The sequence below is a fragment of the Nansenia antarctica genome (genome assembly GCF_963989245.1).
Source record: "Nansenia antarctica genome assembly, chromosome: 6".
Taxonomy (NCBI): Eukaryota; Metazoa; Chordata; class Actinopteri; order Argentiniformes; family Microstomatidae; genus Nansenia; species Nansenia antarctica.
In genome coordinates this window covers 19,694,944-19,711,978 of record NC_137676.1, presented here as the reverse complement: position 1 = coordinate 19,711,978, position 17,035 = coordinate 19,694,944, and the positions used below count along the sequence as shown (strand labels likewise).

The window sequence follows — 17,035 nt, the reverse complement described above, 5'->3', positions numbered from 1 at the left end:
CTGTCCATACATTCATGTCTTTTTCACTATTTGCATCTGGTTAGATGCAGAACTGCGTTTCGTTGTCTTGTACTCAATGACGATAAAGTTTAATCTAATCTAATGAAGAGTTTCCTGGAGTGCACACATAAAAACATGATTTAGGATAATAAATACAAACAGAGATATCTGTTTTTGCAAAACAGCCCCTCAAATATGTTATACATATTTAATCTGGAATCATATTTGACCCTACCACTTTGCCTCTGGAGTACAGATGGTCAGAAGTGAGGAAACCGTTGATTGTGATTATCAATTTATTTTGTAATAGAGGTTTAAAAGGAAATAAACAACAGAAAGTAGCAATTCTGGTAGATATTTGGCCAAATGTGTCTCTGCAGTGGTTCCTTTTTGAAGCACTACTATTGGAGTATCAGAGAGGACAATGAACAGAGAATAACACATTTTTACTTTTACTCAATTAATTTTTAATTTTACTCCATATTACCTTTTCTTTTAACACACAATGACAAACATGTCAAATCTTCTAATTAACATATGCCTCTACTTTACGCAGAAGCTCTGAAGCCATGTTCAGCACTTGAGTTTCATCGACAGACTTGAACTCCCCATTGGGAATGCAGGGTGACGGGTGGCAGTTGGGATATTGAGTCTTCTTAGCGTCCACTCCCAGCAGTTTCAGTCTCTCCACCATGTTGGGTACAGTACTCAACTGGGGGCTGAAGTGTGACACTTGCTCAGCCAGGCTTGAGATAGAGCTGTTGGCAGAATGTTTTCCCAGTCTTTTGTACTCCGCTGCATTGAGGGCCTTTTCCACAGCCTGGTGGACCTTGAACAGACACCACTCGGTGCTCTTGCCGCCAGTGTCATTGTGAGCTGCAGTCAGATCACACCAGGCTTGTCTTAACCAACGCTGAGCCTCTGCTCTATCCGGCTGTGGTACGTTTTCATGAAATGTCCAGAAGTTATATCTACCTCTATAGGAGTTGTGTGCCCTGTAAAACCTCTCACGGCCACGGCGGTGGCGTTTGGCTTCTTGGTCCCACTGTTGGTAGAAGCCACTGAAATTTGTATTCCAATGTGGGCGTGAGTTATGCCCAGTCCTGCAGTTCTTGGGATCCTCAATTCTATTCATTAAGTACTTGAATGCCTCTGTGGCGAGCTCTATGTCGTCTGGGTTTTTGTCAGGGTGCCATCTTAAGTAGAGGCGTCGGAGGGCCTTAGGCCACTCCTCCTCAGGTAGAGCCCAGATTTCTGTCAGACATTCGTCGATTTCCTTTTTGATTTCTTCCAAGGACTGTGGTAAGACCCTTGTGGGTGTGTGTGTGGCACGAGATTCTGCATGTTCCAGTTCCATGCATGTTGTTTGTTTGGAAGAGGAAGGCTTCTTTTCCCGTTTGAACTTATAAAGATCAAGGCCACTGACTTCAATGACTTCCTCTTTCCCGATTTGTATTTTGTATTTGCATGAATATTGTCCTGTTTGGCCTGATGGTACACAGAGCTGTTCCACTATGACTGCAAAACAAAGTTCGTCCTCTGGTGACTTTTTAAAGCCAACATACTCCCCTTCTTCAAAGTTGTTGAGAAAGTTCATATCAAGGAAGTCTTGCCATTCTTCAGGGATGAGCCTTCCAGGGGTTGGAGGGCCATGGTCAGAGTCCTCTGTACTGGCACTGTCATGAATTTCTTTTTCCTCCAGTGTTTTCTTGACCTCCTGCAGATCATCACACAAGAGAAGTTTTCCAAGAACTAATAGTAGATTTGAACTAAGTGTGTTATCCAGAAGGGCATTGATCTCTTTAGTCAGTGTCATGTTGATGTCATACATCACTTTAAAGTCCATGTTATCATTGTGTCTTACATAGAAGGTACAACCTTGATGCCCCTTTTTGATGTACACCTGAGCTGTAGAAATGGTATCACTCAGTTGCTCTTGACCAAGAAAAAGCACAGTTTCAAGGCTCTTGCAGCAGGTGATCTGAATACTGCCAAATGTTTCCTCACACATGTCAGTAGCATCGTCTTGTGAAATCTTGCCTTCAAGCTGCTCCCTGATAAGACGGACGAGACCGTACCTCAAGGCATCTGAGGAGAGATGTTTCTCAAACCATCCACTAAACTCACAGCCAGTCCCATACTCACAAGGCTGCATGTTCGATTCCACCACATTTTCTATGATCTTGTGAGAGAGCATTTTGGGCTGTAATTCTGGAGGCAACAACCGTAGCAGTCTTTGATGCTCATACATGTCTTTCCCGAGATGGCAGTGGCTGAGTTTCGCAAGGAGTTGCAATTTTTCTCCCAGGGATTCCCGTAATCCTCTAACCTGGAATACTGTGTCATCAAAATACAGTGTGCTAGACATATATAATCTGCCGTCAGTTGACGGTAGATACAAGGCCTTTGGTAACTCTCTGGTCATTTTTTCTGCTTGCATGTCGTTGATCAGGTGAAATAACTGTCCCACTGCACGGTTGACAGCTGTCTGCTGATTTGGGTTCAGTGTGTGTTTGTTTGCAGCATCTTCATGAATTTCTTTTAGCACATTGGAGTACTGTTTTGCTGTAGGCCTCTCTTTAACACCAACCTTCTCAAAGAACTCTTTATATATGGCATCCTTTGACTGAATTTCATACAAATAGGGCCTAAAGTCCAGATTATGAGATAGTACCAGAGCTGTTTGTTTAATCTTTACAACTTGCCGGTCGTTTTCAACGAGCACCACAGGGAGGTCAGTCAATGGACCGGCATCAAAGTCCGTTGTTTGAAGATGAGCGTAAGAATGCCGAAATACTTCAGCTCGAGTTTGAATCAAGTTCAAATCAACAGTTTGGCATGATGACTGACAGATATTCTTCAGGTTCTCAGTTATGCATTCAGGTGGTGGTTGTTCAACAGCTCCTGCATCATTCATCTTTTGTATGTTTTCCAAAGAGCAGTTTGGTAAGTGCAAGATTGGCATAGAGGTCCAAATAAGATGTTGGTGGAGAGGATCCCTTCCAATTAAAGAACCTTTGATTGCAACAGTACTCCTCTCTGCCGCAAATGGTTGATGATAGTGGCACAACTTCTCTTGAATTCCCACTGGAAATAAAAACTTGATATCTGCAATCCTTGTCAGAATGTGTGGTGCTTGATTTTGATTTTTGATTTTTTTGGGGGGGGTGTTCTTATTCAAAACAGTTTCAAACAACGTTGAAGACTTCTGTTTCAGCTCTTCAAGGGCAACCACGGTGCCTTTAGCATCCAATTGAATTTGCTGTGCAAATTCAATAATCTCCTCACCTGACACAGAATGCTTCATTCCAAGCTCATTGAGCAATGTTTTAGCAGCATGTTTTTTCAATTTGAATTTGTTCCAAAAGCTGTCAGGCACAAATCGATCTTGGGGCAGCATGATCTTGTACAACTCTACACTCTTGTCAAAGAAGTATGAGGCCATCTGCAGATCACCATGAGTGTTGCTAATTAATTTGACATTACTCATTGTTGAGATTATAGAACTTTGGTGTTTCTGATACCCGTCATAAAGTTGTAGTGACAACAGCAGCTGGACAGAGAGAAGCTTTTGTCCCTCAGTGAGATTGTGTATGACTGGCAGAATGAATTGAACAAAGTACTCCAAATCACTTAGGATTTTAATGCCTACATTTTCTGACAGTCTTGCATTCTCTAGATTGTATTTGAGGAAAATGCTGTTGACTTCTGCATTGTACAAATCTGGAAATGTTCCCATGAAGTGTGTATTGAGAATGAATACATTCCTGTGTCCATCAATCCGCTGCCGACTTCCCTGAATGGTTTCAAATATCGGTAACGACTTGAGCTTTCTCTGACACTCTTGTTTAGTTTTAGATGAGGTTATTCCAGACTGTAGGAAGCATTGAAGTTTATTTAATTCATCTTTGGAAAGAAGCAGAAACTCTGAATGGCTCAGCTGGCAGACTTGGTCTAACACAGCACTGCTGTCATTTGTGTTTAATAGTCTGGGGTGTAAATGTTGATGAATCTGTGTATTGACATTGTCGAAGAATGAAAAGCGACACTTCAAAATACCAAGTTTGAGAAGAATTGTTGGCAACTCCCCAGTTGAATCCCGAATCACACTTGACATTTTCCTCATTGTTTGGAGAAGAGGTTTGTCGCTTTGCCTTTGACAAACAACAGGCAAAATGGGACAGTCAGAAAAAAGCTCCACGATGACACTCAGAGCTTTACCTCCATCCTCCAAAAATGTTACATCATTGCAAAAGAATTTCCAACGTTTTTTCAGCCATGTGATTATTTTCTTATCTGGATTGTGCAACCTGCTGTGTGGATCAATTTCACAGTTTTGAAGAAGGAGCTGGAGTGTGGGTTTCAAATACTTTACTGCAACAGGAATTGTCAACTTGCTAATAAAATTACCATCTCGTAGAACATGATGACGGTGGTTGGTGCGGTAATCCGCAAAGTCCTCCTCATGTCCATGGAACAAGTGGGTAAATCTTGAAAGACTTTTGGGAGCGTTATGGTTGAACTCCCTGAGAATCTGATCTTGAGTGAGGAGGAGTGGAAGTCCATTGACTGAACTGGAATTCTCTTTCTTCACATCTTGTAAGCAGTAGGACAGGAGCTGGGAGCATCTGGATTTGTCTCTGATCAAGGTTTGGCCAATAGGAAGGGGTAAACCCATTTCAGTTTGGGTTGCATCATGTAATGGTTTCCTCCTCAGGTAGTCCCCAACTGTCAGCGGGTTGACTTCTCGCACACAAACTCCAGCTGTTTTAAAACTTGTCCATATTTTTTGCATTTTTGTGGATGAAGGAACCAACTTCATTCCGAGGTCCTCTAAAATGGAAATAAATGTCTGATTGTCTGAGTTAATCAAATGCGGTGCATCATTTGGTTCACGCTTGCTCACACTAGACCAGTCAACAGTGTACTCCTGAAACTCCAGAGTTGCAACTTGGCAGCGTGAGCTCTTAATTACTGGGATAACACTGAACTTCTTTTCATTGACTGATCTGTATACTTCATGGATCATTTCATGCCAGTCTTGGCCAATGTCCTTTGAAACACATGGGAAAAAACCAAAGTAAAAGTTCTCAAGATTGGATTTAAGAGAGTGAATGGAAAGCACTTTTACTTTCTTGAAGTTACAGTGGATGTAATTAAGAAGGTCAGCATACAATGGTGCGATGATGTTCAGTTTTAGGGACTCATTCCAATCAGTCTTCAAACTTTTACCATCCTCTTTCCAGAGGTCTCTCCTTGAAGAATCTACCTCAAAATGTCCATGTACATGGATTGGAAGTCCAGTTGTAACTGGCAATGGCAGGGAGCAGAACGCTCTTCCAGTGAGGCCTTCCTTTGCAGTCTTAGAGCTCACACGAGCTGCCAATGCTGCCTGGGGAACTTTGTCAGAATGCTTTCTTTCGATGTCAGTGTTTCTTTTAAAGGAGCCAAACTGTTCTGCAATGATCCACTTGCTTTGTCTTTTATCGGATGATGAGATCTCGACATTGTAAATGGTTTTCAGTGGTGTTATTGGACTGTCAGACAGCAGGGAGTTTTGAACATGGTTTTGGAAAGAAGCGATATCCAGAATGCTCTGCTCAGGGAGTTTTTTCTCAACGGAGAAGGTCATTTCGAGCTTTTTTGTGTCTGAGTTGATTTCATGGAACTTTATTTTTTGTATGTTCCTCAGGAAGAGAATCAATCCCTCAGGATCTTCAGACAAGGCTGTGAAAAGCTCTGTCATGTCATTGTCAGTGACGCACTGCGTTGATATTTTTGAGCTGTTTGCCATGGTACCCATCCTGATAGGCAACCTGAACATAGTGCCCTCTTCAAGTTTGAATGTTTCCGGAAGAAATGTTTGGTAAACATCACTGAATGACTTCTTGAACTGCTCCTCTAGTGAATACTTGCAGCCAGGTAATTGTCCGCTTTCGACATATTTCAAATTGGGATCAGATATGCAGAGATATTTATCCCCAGTTAAGATTGCAGGACAATCTGTTAGATGATAAACTGAGTTGAATCCAAGTCCATATTTTCCGGTTTTCCCTGGAATGTTGTGTTTTCCACCTTCTCCTAACTGTTGAATGCCTTCCAGGTCTGCGTCAGAAAAAACCTTGTTGTTGTACACACATAGTGCGGGGCCTTGCAATGGATTCCATTTCTTTCCAAATGTTCTTTCTGTTCTGTGCTGTCTTTTGTCCCAGACAAAGTGAATTTCTGTTGCTTCTGCATCATCTGCATTTTGTATGAGCTCTTTCAGGATATCCTTCTTTGACGGATAAGCGGAAATTATGTTTTTAATGCGAACTGTCAATTTTTCATGTTGTCCAAACTCTGTGGCAAAAGGTGAAAATGTTTCAACCAAATTATTTTGTAGTGTGTTATGTCTTGTTGTCGTCACTCCGAAATGACATGCCATGACACGTGGTATGTATTCATGACATAAATGAACCCCTGACACTTGCATCCAGGGGGTGTCATTGAAATGAAGCCGGCTTGCTGGTTGCAAAACACCACTTTCATCAGGTATGAGGCAGTCATCTTCTTTCCCAGATTTGGCCTCAAATAATCCCCTTAGTATTGCGAGACAAATGCAGAGGTCAGAATTGGAAACGGGTCTGGATCCATAGGCATTACTCAGTTTCTGAAGTACAGCAAAAAACTGCTCTGATGTGAATTTCTCCTTGATGCCTACACATTCCCAAACCTCTTTGAAACCATGGAAGGTTTCTGGAAGTACATGAAGATATGGTTTAGCCTCAAAATCCTGATTTTTTGCCACTGTCTCCAAATCCACAAACTTGCCTTCAACAAGAATAGAGGGGAATGAGTGTGCCCACTCAGAAAAGGATATACGAAAGGATTCTTCCTGATCATGCAGCAAATCATTGAAAAAGCTGTAGCATTTAGAGGCTACATTGGAGAGCTCTTGTTTGTTACAGGTCTCAGAGTGCTTATAGGCTTCCTGCAGCTGTTGAAGCACTGTCTCAGGTTGTGGCTTTTCATGGACTCCCAACATGCGTAGGACTGGATCGTCACAATGTATTTTCAGATTTGAATGGTCAAGCACAGACTGTGTCATGTTCACTAGATGGCGACAGTTACCACTGTAAATATCAATGGGCCTCCGAAGCATGGCCTTTTCATCCCTCTTTTTACATGGAATGAACGCTGTGTTCCTCAATGTGTCCCAGTAGGGAGAGTCTTCATCTTTTAAGGAGACCCTCATCAACTCCAGGATGCGCTGGATATGCTTGTATGCTTTCCCCTCGTCTTTTAGCCAAAGACGGTCAATTGTCTCCACTCTCTCTGTGATGTCCTGCAATGGGAGATGGTCATTCATTATTCCCAGCTCTGACAGGCGTTGAATCCTTCTGGGAGAACAAAAGTCATTTGTGGTCCCTTCAAGAAAGCGCCCCTCCTCTTGTTCAAATAAACAGGCCACTTTGCCTGATGGATTCACAAGTCTTTTGATGAACTGTAGCTGTCCTCCTGTCTGTGTAGGAATGCATCGGTATGTCCTCAGTAGATTGTCAATATCATTGTCATTCAGATCAATAGCATGCAGGACGAGAGCATTCCTACTCTTGGGGTCCATAGTGTTTAGATTGTTGAATACAACTTCCCTGTAAAAGTCGATCCAGTGTAATGTTCTCTTCTGTAGAGCCTCATCAAAGCCAGCCTGCAGGAAGCTGTTTCTCACCCACTGTGGGAGAGGGACAACATGATATGGTGTGTCCGAGTTGCTTTGGCAGCACACCCTCTTAGCAAGCTCTCCAACGGCTTTGTCCGTTTCAATACTTGGGTGCAGAAATCTTGCCTTGTCCATTGAGCACCAGTTTTCCCCATCACTAAAGAGCTCAAGTTGCTTGCCAGAGAGGGGCTGAACAATGGCGGAGTAAAATGCATCCACCAAGGGTTTGAAGGGTTTGCTCACTTTCTCTGTATTGGGCCAACATGTGAAGTAATGGTAGCTGTGCAGTTGTCGATTTCTTGAGAACGTTTTCAGCACTTGAAGAGTAGTGACATATGCTGTTGTAACAGCATCCTGAAGAAGGGCTCTGTTCCAGTCACTTTTCACTCCACTTTCCCAGAGACCTCTTCGATTAGAGGTCACTGCAAATGATCCATTCACATTCACTGGGAGACCTGTGTCTATCGCGAGAGGAAGAAAGCAAAAGGCTTGACCAACCAGTTTGGTTTCTTTAATGACCCATTTCCCTGTTTGTGATTCTTTGTGTAAAGGTACAGCAACACCTCCAATCGGCAAAGAGAAAGCGGTCTGTTTATTTTCTGTCTGAGCCATTTGTAAAGACTGTTGCGTCCCAAAGCAGTTATACAGAAGCCAAAACTGGACATCAGGTCCATCACAATGTTGTTGCGTTACTTCAGTAATATTGACTGTATGACAATCTATGACCTCTTTGCATTTTGGATCAAGTTTCATCAAAGTTTTCAAAGATTCACATTGCATTGCTTGAAATGGGTGCTCTTTTGGAATTTTGATTGTGCTCACAACTTTTCTGGAGACTGTGAAGAGTGTCACTATGTGGTGGTCTTCTGGAGGAGTGGGAGCATCATCTGCGAGGTTTTGAAGAGACACTGTGTCAATGTTCTTCAGAAAGAGAAGATGAGTTTGTGAATTCTTGATGAAGTCCTGTTGAAAAGTCATTATGTCATCTTTGCCATAAACCTTTCTGCTGATTTCTGAATTGAGAGCTTCGTCTTGTGTGCGGAAAGGTAGTTTAATGAGTGTGCCAGGGTAGGATTTCTGAGTACTCCCTCTTGAAAGATTACAATCAAAAATGCGCTCATAAGGTCTGAATTGTCCTGGAAACCTGTTGAAAAGCTGCTGCCTTGAAAGGTCAAGTTTAATTCCAGGATTTACTTTGCTTTGAATGTGCTTTTCTAGGTGGGTTACATTTGGATCAAGTATTAGAAGGCCTTTGCCACTGAGGATTGAGGGAATATCAGTGACATGATACACTGAATTAAACCCAAGTCCAAACTTCCCAATCTTCTCTACACTGTTTTCCTTTGAAGCAGACCCAACTTTTACTATGTTTTTCCAGTCATCTTCTGTGAAGAGCTCATTATTGAATGCCCAGAGACAAGGGCCTTGACAGAGAGTCATTCCAGGGTCTATGAGGCTATCAGGGGGGTCTGTGTGCCTCCGGAAATCCACCACAAACTTACAGGTGTTCGCTCCAGCATCCTCTGCGTTCTGAATAAGCTCTTTGAAAATGTCATTTTCTTCATCATATTCCTTTAGAATGTTTTTAATCCTCAGTGTTATCGGCTCTGACTGCCCACACTGCTCTATTCCAATAAACTCTGGACAGAGGATCCTGGTACTGAGGAGCGGAATCTTCAGCCACTCTGCAGTCACAAGGGGGATCTCCTCATGGATGACATGGAACTCTTCTTGGTCATTCTTTAGATCTTCCAAACCATCCCTGCCAATGTCACAGAACACAGTCTTGGATAACGGTTGCAGGGTAAACCTTTGACTCCCTGCCATGACTGGCACTGGGATATCATCCCTGATAGTCTTCTTCTCTCTCCACATCCAGTTAAGAATAGCTAGTGACACTTTAAGCTCGGAGGGGTTTCCAAACAGCTCCTGCCTTTCTTCAATGGTTTGTTGGATATCATGAAGGATGTCCTTTATTTCTTCTTCTGAAAGTGAGGCCTTCACTCCAAACTCTGTGAGTAACTTCTTGTATGGTAAAAATTCCTCTGGAACTCTCTGAATGTAAGATTTTAGATCTAAATCTCGTGGATAGGCCAAGACCACATCAGAAGGAGCAACAAAATCATTGTGAATCCATAGCCAAGGAATGCGCTGCTCCTTCATAATTTTTTTGAACTCAGGAAGATTATCTTGCATGAATTTGTAAGTGCTATGCAACTGTGTTTTGAATTGCACGTTTTCATCTGGATCACTCATTCCCTGTGCCATTGATTTCAGCACTAACAAATTCTTAATTACTTTTTCTGCAGGAGGGAGGCGTAGGAGACCAAGTGTTTCGCTTACTTTCTCACTGAGCTCTCCAGTAAGGGGCATAGCATGCCCTACAATGTCCAAGTAACGGTTATGTCTCATCTCCTCTGGCTTGTTGAGACTTTTCTCCATGACCCTGGAATTCAAAGACGGAATCCACTGTAGCTGTGAAAGGTGTTCCAGCTCCTGTCTTGAGAATTTTGAAAGCAAGTCGTTGCTGTTCAGTAGTTTTACTAGTGCTTCTGCTTTTTTTAAAGCCTCCCTTTTTGAGTGAACATGTAATTTCTCAACATTAGTGGCAACATGCAACACATTGTCTGAGGTTATGTCAATTTCCTTTGTCTGCATTCCAAGACGCGTTAAGCTCTCAAACATCTGCGGTGTCTGTGTGTACTCAGGTGGAGGGAAGAAATCTGTCTCAAAAAGGCTTTTGAAGGTTTCACTTCTTGGATCGAATAAGCTTGAGGTCTTTTTCTGCTCTCCGCTTTCTATTTCAAAGAAGCTCAGATCCTTACATCTTCTGAACAAGGTCTCATTTTGTGAAAAGAGGATGCTGCCATGCTGTAGTATCCAGGTCATTATTCTCTCACTCTCTTCTTTCCTGAAAGACCAACTCTCAACACCGTCAATCAGGTGAATGGCTGCCGTAGCTGTATCCAAGAGATCAACCCTGAGCAACAGTAGGAGCCTGCGTTCGGCCTCATTGGTGCACTGTACAACTGAATTGGGCATGGCCAGCTCTGCCGGGATAGCTGGTACTACGTTTACAACTACAGCCTGCTTTGATCGAGCAGCAACATATTCTCCAGCCATTAATCGGAAGAGAGGCAAGTCTGAGAGCAGGTCTCGCTCATGAGCCGTGAGGGAATCCAGAGAAGAGAGGTAGTTTTTAAGTTCTTCTTTTTCATGGTGAGATGCAGACTTTATTCCATCAATGACCTGATGGGCCTGTACATTCATGAAAACCTGTAGAATGCTTTTTGGGCATGGTGGTAGTACATACAAGTCCAAATCTTGGTGCTTAAGACATTCATCTCTGTTTACAACTGTACCCCCAACCTTCCTCACCACTCTCTCCACTTTGTCTGGCAAGGTGGCTTGCATGCTTTTTCGAAAGACCAGGGTTGACTTTCGCTGTAGTCTTGCAAGTAACATAGAAAACTGACCCTCTTGAAGGGGCTCAATTGGTATTAACGGCATGCCATTGAAATCACTTAACTCTCCCCAGTGAGTATTGAGAAATTTCCAGAATTCCGGAAGCCACCTTAAGGGTGGGTGCTGATCACTCCCCATCTTCCAGGTAACAGGACCATCAGTCTCTTCCCAATCTCTTGGAAGATTCTTCTTGGCAAATGCAACCACAATTTTTGCATCCATGTTGATTACTTTGAATGTATCTAAAATAATGGAGATAATATGAAAATAACAACCATGTTAAAAATGATTGTGCCATTATACATGGTATCCAATACATTTCATACATGTACATACATATTATATTTAAATTCTTACTTGTTGCAGCAAGTCTCTTCAAATGGTGAATGCTGGCAGTGCTGAGGTCGTCGGGTATGAACAGGTTTTTGGAACCTGGCAGCAGATCTCTGAATCAGGAGAAAGATTAACAAATATTTAGTAATATGTTGAAACGAAAAAGCATGGGTCATCCATATGAAAAATCCTGTACTGTGCCAAGATAACTTAAACTTACCTTGGAAATGCCTCGTTGTCAATCAAAGCAATGTCCTCCTCTTTGTTTGTGAATGACTTGAAAGTCCCATCACTGAGTGGCAGCAGCTGAAGATCCCTAAGATCATGGTAGTTCTCATCGCTCAAGATGTACTCCAACAGATAGAGTTTGTCCTCTTTGGAAAGATTGGACACTGCACCTCGGCGGAGGACATTCCTTACGAAGGCTGGAGTCACCCATTGTAGTGTGTCAGGCTGTTCAAAAGCCTGCTGGATAGCTTCTGATACATGATCTGGAAGGGTGATAAGCTTTTCTCCACCAGCAATTAAAGCCTTTTTCACAGCAGCCATCACTTCCAAACTCTCAGTATCATTGGATGGGCACACTGCCTCTGACGGAGATACAAACATTCTCCCATCCTCAGCTAGAGAAAGGACTGCGATATCCTGTTCAAACAGACGTTGTAGAACATCCAAAGCAATCCCATGCCATTTTTCTTTGTGTTTCGTCTGAGTGACATCTGGCCAGATATTATACACAGAGGAGACAGGGAGTGCAGAGCTTTTGGACAAGTTGATGGAATCCTGAAGGATCTTAAGATATGAGTGAGGGAGGACCTCTTTAACCAGCAACTCATTCCACATAGCAGCTTCATCGTGCTTCTGGTCTTCCTCTTGCCACTTGATGTGTCTTCTGTTGTCTGTGAGGCCAAAGCATGCATTCACGTGAACAGGGAGTCCAGTCTTATTGGATTCGTTGTTTGGAAGTGGCAGAAAGCAGCTCAGTCTGCCATCAGTCGGGACATTCTCCTGACCACATGGGAATGCTATGTCAACTTGAGGGCGATAACATAGCTTCTTAGCTAGCAGATCTAGCTCTGGTACATTTCCCTCTTTCATGTAGCAGGTTGTCACAAGCCATGTGGTCTTTGTTTCCACAAGGTCTTTTGATATAGAGGATATGACTTTAAAGCAGGTTGACCCCTCGGTGGTTGACTCCTCTCTAGACTCCAAATCTAGATCAGGTGATGGGCTTGATGAAGTCACCTGAAGCCTGACATTGACTGAGCCATCTATGCTGACGTGCATCAAGGACACTGCTGACACATTTCTTAGGAACAAAGTGCTTATGTCTGCATCTGCGATAAAGCTTTCAAAAAGCTGACCCACTTTGTCAGAGTCATACAAGTTATCTGAAATCTCCGAGGCCTTGTTGCGCAAGGGAAATCTAAAGAGAGTCCCATCAAAGTGCTGATCTTTCCTGACGACTTGCTCCCATCGCTGTTCACTGACTAGCTCGACGATGTCTTGAAATGGTTGAAATTGATCTTGTAAATTTGTTAGAGTTTCCTTGTCTTCCTCATCATCTAGAGACCACTGAATGCCTCCAAGTCGCTCTCCAAACAGCTTCTCTTGGGGGTCCATAAAACCAAGGTATTTGGAACTGAATATGCATGGTACATCTAGAAATGCAAGTTGACAGCAAAAGAGTACATATGAACAGTTGGTTATGGAGGGCAATTAAAACTGTACTGCAGTTGCATCATTCATAGTGATAATAATACTTGGGCTCTAACCTGTTATGTGGTAGACAGAGTTGAATCCAATCCCAAATCTCCCAACTTTGTTTGGATCATCGCGCTTCACACTTCTGCCTGAAAGCTGAATGCCTTTCCAGTCCTTTTCAGTGAACACAGCATTGTTGAAAGTGTAAAGGGCAGGACCTGGTAAGAAAAAGGAGTTTCGATTAGTCACTATAACAATGCAATTCAATAATTTCTACATTACAGTGTATTCATGGGCCAACAAGATAATGTATTGAGATCAATGTGAGCACTTGTATTCCTGCATTCCAGAATGCTTGCAACAAAGCTAATATAATAATAAAATGTATATTATCTCCAACATCTAATGTCACTGTATGCTTTTTGATATTTTATTATGAAAACCTACCAATTTGCACCAATGCCAATGTCTACAAATGGCGTATACATCTTTATACATGCCTATAAGGGTGAATAGTTCCAACTTTAGATTAGGGACCGCAAAACTCGAACGTGTGAGCATGTGAAAACAGCTTCAAAATAAACTTGGAAAAAAAAGGTTAGAATTTGTGTTTGGTCGATTAATTCTCTGTTGTTACAATGCCAATTGGTATATATATATATATATATATATATATATATATATATATATATATATATAGTATTTTATATAGTTGGAAAGCCTGTTTATTTACCTTTACAATGATGTCCAACTTGTAAGGATCATGCATTTGTGGGATGAGCAGCACAGCTGATTATGTGGGTAGCGCCCAAGTAAAATTTGACAAAATTCTCTGCCAATGCTAAACAGTGTATTCTCCTGTTGGTATTCACTAGTTTTGAGCTCCAGGTGCCTGATTAGCACCTGATTGCCAGCAGCTGTGTGCATGGGGCCTTCTGGGTGGTGCGCCCTACTGAAGTGATCATTTGGTGTCTGCTCCAAGCATCAGCATGCCACCGTTGTCTAATTTGGGCCCATGCGATAAGTTGAAGTTGGTGTTCTGCAAAACCAAATTGCAGCATTATTTGGAGTCAGCCCTGGTATCATCTCCAAACTGATGACTGAAGTTCTGTGAAACCGGTGATGTCAAAGACAGACCGCGCAGTGGGCGTCCCAGGAAGACAACACCCCAAGAAGCCCGGTTCATCACCCTTACAGCACTGAGGAACCTAGGCTGTCTTCTAGAGATTTGCAGGACGTTATGGCATACAGACTCTCTGATCAGACGGTTAGGAACAGACTGCACACAGACAATCTCCGCCCTCATGAGGCTACCAGGAAGTTTGCAATGACTGGAATGGAACCTGAACATGTGGGGAATGTCATGTTCAGTGATGAGTCCAGGTTCTGTCTGTGGAAGTTGGATGGCAGGGTCAAAGAATGGAGCCGACGTGGAGAACTCTATGCTGATTGTTGCACCGATCGTGTAACTGCTTTTGGTGGGGGCAGTGTCACGGCGGTATCTCCATCACTGGCAAAACAAGGCTTGTCGTCATTGAACACCATCTCAATGCAGTGAGATATCGGGATGAGATTCTGCAGCCAGTGGCGATCCCATATCTCCACAATTTGGGACCTAACTCCATCCTCCAAGATGACAACACTCGCCCCCACAGAGCCAGGATCATCACAGACTACCTCCAGAATGTGGAAGTAGCGAGAATGGAATGGCCTGCCAAGAGTCCAGACCTCAACCCAATTGAACACTTGTGGGATCAGCTTGGGCGTGCTATACGTGTTAGAGTGATATATATATATATACATATAAAGCAAGGCAACCATACCTTGGTACTTTCCCAGATCATCACTCCAAAGGCTCTGCCTCCCATAGCTCCTCTCATCATGGATGAAGACCACCTCTGAGGCTCTAGCATCATCTGCATTCTGGATCAGCTCCTGTTCAAACCAAGGCACGGATAGAGAGATCAAATGGTAAATGGACTGCACTTATATAGAGCCTTTATCCAAAGCCCTTTACAACGGCCTCTCATTCACCCATTCACACACCAATGGCGGCAAGCTACCATGCAAGCCGCCAGCCCGCTCACTGGGAGCAATTTGGGGTTCCCAAGGACACTTCGACATGTGGCCAGCCGGGGCTCGAACAGCCGAACTGCCAACCTTGCGATCATTAGACGGCGGCTCTACCTCCTGCGCCACAGCCGCCCCATGATCATCATCTGTCATCATTTAGCACCGTTTACGCAAAGGGATAGTGTGACATTTTGGAATTCAATACAATTTTTCTTTCTACTTAACTTAACTGACCCAGAATCAGACAAACTCATAGATACCATTTGTACGTCTGTGCGTGCAGTCTGAAGTCTGTTGCTAAGCCGATGCTAAACTCGTTGGTGCAAAGACTGGAGGTCTTCAGGAACAGCTAGCCTCATGTATTTATGAGATTGTGATATTTCAATTATAGTGGTTTTAGAAGCAGTTAGTAATGCCAAGTTGAAAGAATCTTATGATTGTTATGTTTGTTATGATTATCAGTAAAATGAACACATTTGTAAAACATTGATGTATAGCTTTCAGTGTTTCCTCCAGGATTTTTCACATTAGTTGCGGAGTGGTCCTTTTTCGCATTTTTTTCCACGTGCACGCGCATGAAACACGCACTGGCGCTCAAAACAAAGACGTAATTTCACCGAAAACTAGAGGGTGGCAACATAAAAAAAATTAAAATAGTGGTTAAGCCATTAAAGCCGAACAGGTGATTTTATATAGAAGGTGATCAAATACCAAGATATCCTACAGCTGCAGCAGAACATGCGGAACGCGCATACAGCACTGAACATATAGCCTACATGTGACTGACAGGCTAAGACACACACACACACACACACAGAAAGATCATAGAATATGAAGTACACGAGAGATAATCAGCTCATCGAATATGAAGTTCACAAGAGTAGAGTACACAGGGAACCGGGAACGCGCATACAGCACTGAAAAACATCCGTAGAATATAAACTTGTGACTGACAGTCACATACACACACACACACACACACACACACACACACACACACACACACACACACACAATGAAAGATCATCAGCTCATCAATACGAAGTAGGCCTACATGAGAGTACACGCACAAAACAGGCTAACGTTACTCATTAACTGTTTACTAGGGCTGCAACTAACGATTATTTTGATAATCGATTAATCTACCGATAATTTTGGCGATTAATCGATTCATCGGATATTTAAAAACGGGGGGAAAAGATTACAAAAAAGTTTTTTTTTTTTTTTTTTTTTATATTTCTTTTGCAAATTGTATTTTATGTTTTCTAAATCAGCCAGGCCTATACATATACATGTGCAAAATGAATAAGTATTAATAAAAAATAAAAAAATAATATAAATAAAAAAGGCTTAGCTACATCAAATAGGTTTAACAACAGGCCATGGACTATGGCGGTAGATTGTTTCAATAAAGTAGTTGAACTCTAGCTCAATACATGCATTGTTTTAGGTCATAACTTTGCTTAATGTAAAGGTCAGTAACCCAAAGTGCAATATAGGCTACAGACAAGACACTAATGTTTTTATATAACAGATATGCTCCAAAACAATGCAATGTGTCCTCTCACTCCATACAATAGGCTAGGCGACAGTCAGTGCCTCACTCTAACTCACGGGTAGCTTGGTAGGCTACCACTAGCTAGCCTTTAGCTTATCACCTCTGCTCTACCACTGACGTTAGCCAGCTAGCTAAATACACTTGTCATGCAATATTGAATTCATGAATGCGGGCAAACACTCACTGGCTATCGCATTACA

General features: G+C 42.5%; 1 protein-coding gene across 1 annotated transcript in view; it reads right to left on the bottom strand.

The window, feature by feature from the left end:
* Positions 1–526: 526 nt before the first annotated feature.
* LOC308160370 (sacsin-like) overlaps positions 527–17,035 on the bottom strand; it is a gene marked incomplete at both ends in the record, with an annotated part of 31,206 nt that continues 14,697 nt past the window's right edge. The window contains 5 exons of the mRNA XM_080534285.1: positions 527–11,409; positions 11,525–11,613; positions 11,721–13,161; positions 13,276–13,422; positions 15,028–15,139. Coding sequence (XP_080390411.1) covers positions 527–11,409; positions 11,525–11,613; positions 11,721–13,161; positions 13,276–13,422; positions 15,028–15,139 — 12,672 coding nt within the window. The remainder of the gene's footprint in view (positions 11,410–11,524; positions 11,614–11,720; positions 13,162–13,275; positions 13,423–15,027; positions 15,140–17,035) is intronic.